Source organism: Aptenodytes forsteri, unplaced genomic scaffold (genome assembly GCF_000699145.1).
Source record: "Aptenodytes forsteri isolate BGI_AS27 unplaced genomic scaffold, ASM69914v1 Scaffold229, whole genome shotgun sequence".
Classification (NCBI taxonomy): domain Eukaryota; kingdom Metazoa; phylum Chordata; class Aves; order Sphenisciformes; family Spheniscidae; genus Aptenodytes; species Aptenodytes forsteri.
Genome location: NW_008795863.1, coordinates 3,347,769 through 3,355,988, shown reverse-complemented (window position 1 = coordinate 3,355,988; position 8,220 = coordinate 3,347,769). Strand labels below are relative to the sequence as shown.

Genomic DNA, 8,220 nt, shown 5'->3' with positions numbered 1-8,220 from the left:
ATGAGGACTGGGAGATAATGAAGCTAGTACTGACAGCAAAAGAAATATACACCAAACTATGCCATAAAAGGAGGTAAGAGGTACTCCATACCCCTTAAAGATGTTGACCAAATGGGCTTTGTGGGACAAGGCCTTCAGTAAAAACATATTATTTTACAGCAGGGCTCTTTATCTCCTTTTTTTCCTAAAACCAGATCAGTTCTCCAATTCAGGTCACAACATGGCTGTGCATGTACCTACCAGCACACAGGAAAAAGCAGCAAGAAACAAACATGAAAGATAATGTATCACCAATGATTCCATCCTGGGAATCACAGGCGGGAACAACAGGGGTGGAGCATATCAGACGGACTCAGGAACATGATTTCCATATATTTGCATTGGTATATGTGGAAATAAAAACCTTGTTTCCCAAGAAAACAAGTGGATACAATTGTACTCCATGTATTGGTTAATATCCCGCTTTAACTTTGGAAACCATTAGTCAAATACAGCAAAATTTGACGGCACTAGAAATAAAAGTGACTAAAAAATGGAAACTTTAAGCAGGGTTCATGAAATACAAAGATAAATACAGAGGAGACAACTCATTCACAGTGCCACTGAGGGAAGACTGTAGAGTAATCTCTATACTTGTTGCAGGAGTAACCATGACTCTCTTAAGATGGGACCATAGTTACTAGCTGGGCTCTTCAGTAGAGGCTACACATCCTCGTGGTCCTGCTGGATGTCCTTCAGGGTAACCCAAGATAGCCTCTGCCCCAACGTGTTTGGAGTTATACTTGCTTCCTCCCTATTGACTGGCTTCACTGACCACTCGATAGTTTTTCTTCGGTGAAACCAAATTTTGGCAACAGATCCTACAGATCGTTGTCCAGAGCCTGTGCCCATGGGTGTAATTGGGCAAAGTCAGGCAGCTGTTTTAGGGTGGGTTGTCTGGCTTGTGTTTGCCCTCGCACCCGCGTATGATGTTATGGTCTGGCCGATACAGGTTGCTTGGTGGCCACACAAACAAGTCCATTGGACTTGCAGGATAATGTGGTCCTTAGGAACATCAGGGACCACAAAAGAATGGTGGAAGAGGAAATGGATCTTTCTGGGCTGCAGTTTATAAACTTGGACTTTTGTGGTTTGGAATGGTGTCATCCTTCCACCAGGAGTGACTATCTAGTCAGGTTACCAGAGGTGCATGAGGTGACTGCCTCACCGATTCTTTGGGGCACTAACATCAGCCCACACGCAACTGATGGGGAAAGTGAGGAGGATGAGGAACCCCTGCCCTCCAGGACTGTGGCCCAACTTCCACCAATGCCATCAATGCCTATCCTGGCTACCAGCGGAAATCTTCCAACCAATAGTACTCTGGTTGTGAAGGTCCCAGATAAAAGTCCATCATGTCCTTGTTGCATGAACCAGACAGGAGAAATATCAGGACTAATTGATAATCTAAAGAGAGCTCATGGAAGGAAAAAGATCCTGTTTCAGTGAACAAACGTGAAACATCATAGTACTGCCTGCAGCTTCCCAAACTGCAAGGGGGTTGTGGAATTTGCCCTGATAGAGGGCTGGAGCTGTGGAGAATGCAATTGTGTGTTTGAAACTAAAATTGGTCTGACTCGACATAAGTACCTGGTCCACCCAATTACTAGGAATGTGGAACAGATCTCAGTCCCCCACCCAAAAAAAGGTATGGCAAGGAGGCTGCAGTGCTGGACACAGGCGGAGGTTAACTTACTCCAAAAGCTTGAAAATCAGTATGAGGGGCATAAAAATATCAATAAGCTGATAGCAGAGCACTTTCTGTCTAAAATGGCCAAACAGATAAGTGACAAGCAGAGAGAACTTCTTAAGATGCCAGTGAAAAAAAGGTGAAAGATCTAGATTGGAAGAAACATCTATGGGAAGAGGGGAACATTAAGATGATGTTGGGTCGCATGGAGAAGGTAGGTTGAAATCCCATTACAGAAAGGTTATCTTGGAATGGCTGACATCTGATAAATTTCACTTTCTTCCAAGGGGTTTATAGGAAGGTGATCAAGGGGGAGGAAGATCCAAAATTACTGATTGCTGATACCTCTGAAAACTGCTACTCATGCCTGTTTGCTACATCTACTATGGCAAAAGCCAGCCTAATGTGAAAGCACCAGGAAGCATGCCCTTTGGGTCGACAGAAAAGGTGGATGAAGAAGAGAGCAGTGCAACGGGGACAATTCCTCAAGGGGGGCAGTGGAGGGGGAGGTGTTGATCTCCTCTCTCTGGTGACCAGTGATAGGACACAAGGAAATGATATGAAGCTGTGTCAAGGGAAGTTCAGATTGGACATTAGGAAAAGGTTCTTGACTGAGAGGGTGGTCGGCTCCCCAGGGAAGTGGTCACGTCACCAAGCCTGCCAGAGTTCAAGGAGCATCTGGACAACGCTCTTAGTCATATGGTTTAGTTTTAGGTAGTCCTGCGAGGAGCGGGGAGTTGGACTCAGTGATCCTTATGGGTCCCTCCCAACTTGAGATATTCTATGATTCTATAATTCTATGAATTCTTACGCTTCCAGTAGCTGTTCCAACTGGGTAGAGGGAAACTAGTCAGTATTACCCTAGATGACACGGAATCCCTGAGGTACAGTCTCCTGATGGACAGGGTACGCACTGTGTTCAAGTCGAGATGGGAGTTGCCAGGAACATTCAAAGCTTGGGAGCTTTCAAGACTATTGGCTCCACAATTTGGCATTCAAAGCCATGATTACGGCAAAAGACATCTCTAAGAACATCAGAGAAATTAGTAATAACTCAGCACTGGGCCCAGACCATTTGAGTCTGAGGGACCTAACTAACATAGATCCCCAGCACACCCAACTAATGAAACTTTTTAATCTATGGCTGGTGTCCAGTGTCATACTGGACATGGCAAAAGAATGCCTGACAGTGTAAATATCAAAATCTGTGTTGCCTGAATGACAGAGAAACATCAATAATTAGCAACCTATTGTGACTGGGTCAACCATTTTGAGTCTGTTTTCAAGGATCTAAACAGCCCATCTGACCAAGGCATGTCCTATTCATTTGCGGCAGAGGGGCTTTATAAGATGACCTAGTTGTTCCAAAAATTTAAAACTACTACAGCTACTTATTTGATATGCTAAGAGGGAACACCAGCCCATCAGAATAGTCTTCATTGATTTGGCTAAAGCCTTTGACAACATAAGCCACTCTTATATTATTATGGCTCTAAAACAGAAGGGCATTGATGATCATATTATTGCCCTAATTAAAATTCTTTATTGCAATATTAATACCCAGAGAGATCTGAAGAATGAACAGCTGGACCCCATTTGGATCCGGATTGGGGTGAAGCAAGGCGATGCAATGTCTCCACTTTTATTCAATCTATCAGTTAACCTCTACTGTGCAAGCTGGAAGAGGAAGGCAATGGGTTCCAGCACTGCGCGAAAAGGATAACATTAGCTTTTGCAGATGACTTGGTGATACCGAGTGATTCTTGGGATGGAATGCAGAAGAACATTAACATTTTTGAAGTCTTCTGTGAATTGACTGGCCTCAGGGGCTGAAGTGCCATGGCTTCTGCATCACAGCAATGAAAGACTCTTATACAATCAATGACTGTCCTGCTTGGACAATCAATGGCATACTGTTCAATATGATTGACCCAAGCAGCTCTGAGAAATATCTGGGCCTATATATATAGACCCACGGGTTGGGTTATTAAAACCTGAACCGTCAGAAAAACTGAGCGGCTGAGGCGGATTGGGCAGGCTTCACTGAAGCCTTTTCAGAAGGAAGACATCTTGCAAGGATTTACTATCCCTCGATTGTTTTATCTAGCTGACCACACCGACATGAAGGCTACATACCTCCAAGCCTTTGACTTGGCCATTCAATCTGCTGTCAAGGAACAGTTACATCTACTTGCCTGTACTTGCGACATCATTCTTTATTCCAGCACATGCAATGGAGGCCTGGGTATTATCAGACTCGTGGGATCAATCCCAAGCATGCAGGCCTGTCAGCTGCACCGAATTGCCCACCCTTCTGATGACACTAAAAAATCAATAGTTCATCAAGAAGGTATCAAGAATGAATTAGAAAGTTGTGGATTGCTGTGGGAGGAAGGGAAGAGAAAACTCCATCAATTTGGGACCCAAAAGCAGTCATGGTAATTCCAGAAGTGGTTTGCGGTGAGGCCCCAGTCTCAGAATGGGAAATTTCCGCTCCAAAGGTCATCCTTCCAAGACCTAGTAACTGGCGGATGGAAGAATTTTTGAATTGGAGCAGGTTACTGTGTCAGGGCGTGGAATTGCCAACTTTGAAAAAGATAAAATTAGTAACTACCGGATTGAATGTTATAGAGGCATTCCCCACAGGAAGCTCAATACCACCTTACAATTAAGAGCTAATGTTTACCCCATGAGGGAATTGGGGTAGACAGGAAACTCAAGATCTGCCAGCACTGTCAAGCTGAGAGTGAGACTTGCACACATATTATGGGGTATTGCCCGCCAGTTCAGGAAGCTAGGATCAAAAGACATAACCAACTGTGTGATCTATTGGCTGAAGAAGCTCAAAAGAAGGCTTGGCTAGTGTTTCACGAGCCACTCCTATGAGACCACCAAAACAAGCTCTACAAGCCTGACCTAGTATTTGTTAAGGGTGGTCAGACACTGGTGGTGGATATAACCATCAGATATGACAGCAAATTATCATTGCTTGCTGATGCAGTGGCTGAGAAGGTGAGGAAGTATCAAGGAGCAAGTCCAGGAGGTGACAAATGCCAACAATACTGATTTCATCTGATACTCATTGGAGCACGTGGGAAGCGGCAGTGTTAATTACAGGCTTTTATTCAACCTTGGGCTCTCAAAAACCAAACAGGACAAGGTGGTTCAACTCTTCTCCAGAAGAGCTTTATTCATATCTGTAGATATTGTACATATCTTTGTGAGTCATACACGAACTATTGTATAAAATTAATTTGACTGTAAATAAATTACATTTGCAGGTTGTCATGATTTAGGGAAATGGATTCTTGTTGGAAGCAAGGGAGGCAGGACGAATAGTAGGTAGGGACTAAAAGGGACTTGGTAATCATGACGCGTCATTTTACCCACTGACAAAATCAACCGGCCTTACCTAGGTGGACAGGCCACCTTACTTAACCTGGAAAAGGAACACGTAAATTATATGTGTTCAATAAATAGTGGGGAAGGCATGAATGTTTCACATTGGAACACCTTACTAGACACCAGGATACCCTCCTCCTCTCTCACGTCCAATGAATCTGGAAAGCCAATTAAGACATTACCTCCAATTAGACAAACATCCCCAGCTGGGATATTTATAATGTCTTTCTCTTTGTTCTCTGACATCTATTAAAAGGCATGCTCACACTGTAGTCTTCTGCTGTTTAATTAAAGACAATCAGCAGGGAGACACAAATCTACAGAAAAACAGTCTTTATTAATTTTGCTGCCCTCAGAGTTATTTGTTTGCTTTCTGCCATACCCATTAAGACAGAAACTAGTAATGTCTCACAGCCAAATGAATTATATGGATTTAATGCTGAAGACAGGAAAAGAAAAGTCCTGGAGCACTGAGGTGCTGGCACTGGGATGGAGTGATTGCGGAACACATTTTTGTGCATGTAAGGGGCCCAAAATGTGTCTGAGCCAATTGTTCATTAGACCATTAGCGTCAGTAGCAGCCTGCCTGGGACGAGGAATATGTAGATCCCTCTCTCTTCCTCACAGGTAATTTCCTCAGCGTGGTGGTGTAGCCATTGTTATTGTAGTTACGACTCCAACTCAGACACTAATAAATCACAAGGTAGAACTTTCCATGTCCTGCTGCCAAAGAAGGGTATCAGACAGAGCTGGGAAATCCAGATCTAGGAAAACTTAAATTCACTTTCCAGATCCAGTGGAGTAGCAGATAGGATTCAGCAGCTGATTTAAAATACAACTCACTGCAGTCAGTCCTGACTTTCGAACAAGAACATGACATATTCACAGCAAAGAAAAGTTAAGAGTTAATTGGGAAACAAATTTAGCTATGATCGTACTGATAGTCTCTTTCAACTAACAGCAGCTCTCTGAAGGAAGCCCAGGCTGTCCTTATGCCAGGGCTGTGGGTGGACCCAGCCATAATGGTGGAAGATGCTGTCCCCAATTGCCTGCCTCCAGCCTCTTGCCAGAGGTTAGCCCCATGAAGTCTCACACAGGTGCTTTTAACCCATCTCAGACAAAATGAACCGTATCAGCTTATGCAGCTCATTTTTGATAACCTGATGCCTTTGGTTGCAATGGCGTACATGAAGAAATGCTTAGATAGGAGACAGAAACCCTCTGCAAGGTGTAGTGGTGGGCAGCTGAGGACTGGCTAATGATCAACGGCTTCTACTGGTACAGCTATTTGCGGAGTTCACATCTACCTAGTAAACAAAACCTGTAAGATTATACTTTAGAAAGTTTGTCACTCCGGCTGCTATCACTGTAAAATTTTTTCACGTTGTACCTGGTCATTTTTCAACACCAAATTGTAATTCACAGCCAAGCACCAGATGCTGTGATATGATCCTTCCCAGATGTAAAATCTCCGGTGGTTCTCTGTCTACAAAATAAAAGCTACCCAGGAATATCCTATTTCATTTAATACTAGTCTTGGAAATCTTTCACCTGGTCATTCCACTAGAAAGTGTAACCAGACAGTGCACATGTGTAGTTTCACTAGAAAGTGGACAGCTATTTATAACCCAGGGAACACAGCAGGCCTGGAGCACTAGCACAAACAAACACACAAACAATAAGACATCATCATCATTCGGAAGAACACTCTGAGATTATTCTGTCCTTTAATGCCGCGGTCCTATGATTTCATTTTCACAGCTAACACAAGTTTATTTGAAAGGCACTGCAGCAAGCTCATAGTTATATGGCCAGATCTGTCCTGGCTGCCATAGCAAGGGAAAGAAAAGGCAGACATGATGACACGGGAATCTCTCCGATCATAGCTTCCTCTACTTTTACCTGCTACCAGTGAGCGCTTGCCAGAAACCTTTTTGCGTATGTATTATGCAAGATCAGCTATTTTCTCCCAGTACTCCCATGACCACTCATCTGCTTTTGAAAGCAGAAAACCTCTCTACAACCTTTTTTCCTACTTTGTTCTAGGACACAGAATAATAGTATGTAAGATTTAGTGGGATTTTCCACCATCTGCAATAGATGATAGCTTCTCAAGTGCAGTGCACGAACCAAAGTTAGAAAATTAAGTTTCCACATCATCAAGGGAATGTGGGAAAAGGAAAGGAGAGCAATTCAGACCTGTGAGTTTGATGCCTACCTAGAGTAAAACAAATCATGTAAATATTGCTTCTTTTCACCATTTAAGGTAGAAACAATCGCAAAGGTCCGATTCCTGTAAACAGTATGGACTTTCAATGACTCCTATGCTCTGATAAGAGTTTTGCAAGTTTAACCAGCTTCTCACTTTGCTTTCTCTCCTGTGTTGATGAATACTTCTGTTATTCAGATTACCGGAAGACAGTAATGATGTCCAAGTTTGGAGAAAAAACACCTTCCTGGGCTCAAGTCACTGGTCTTCTGTTACTCAACGATGTTTCAGATTAACAAAAATAAGGAGTCAAGGAAACTGGATGTATGAGCAGTAACAAAGACTTTAGCATTTTCAATTCAGTTACTGAGTGCGTAATTTGGCTATCTTGCATGACAGCGTAGCCTATGTTAGCAACTCTGGTGTGCTCAACCACCACTCACGCCTTCTGCTTTAGATTTCTGTCCCAGCCTGACTAGAGACAGCCTCTTCTTTTTACAAACACCAAACGAGTCAGAGCAGTATGCCTCAGCAAAAAGGCCTCTGGAGGCTTCTTTCAGAGCAGGGCAAGCAGAGCTTTTCAGCCTTTGGCCCACAAGTTGTGCATTTCTACCAAAAACTGGCCTCCATCAGAAAACCCTGGGAAACGCAGGCCCGCACTCATTCCTGTTTTCCAAAAAGCTTCTGTTGGCCTTGGACAGGATGGGGCTGGGGGCTCCTGCAAGGGAGCTACCTTCCGGCTCCCCGGAGCGTGGCACAGCCCGACACTGTGGGCAACCATTCACCTGCACAAACCCTGCCAGGTGATACCACCCACAGGGCTGCCGGGGAAGGAGGGAGACAACTCCCCCCATCGCAGACCTGGGCTGTGGCCCATTTG

General features: G+C 43.9%; 1 protein-coding gene across 1 annotated transcript in view; it reads left to right on the top strand.

Annotated features, from left to right (window-relative positions):
• Window positions 1-1,934: 1,934 nt before the first annotated feature.
• Window positions 1,935-8,220, top strand: part of NAPG (NSF attachment protein gamma) — a 21,013-nt gene continuing 14,727 nt past the window's right edge. Inside the window, exon 1 of the mRNA XM_009284136.1 lies at window positions 1,935-1,943. Coding sequence (XP_009282411.1) covers window positions 1,935-1,943 — 9 coding nt within the window. The remainder of the gene's footprint in view (window positions 1,944-8,220) is intronic.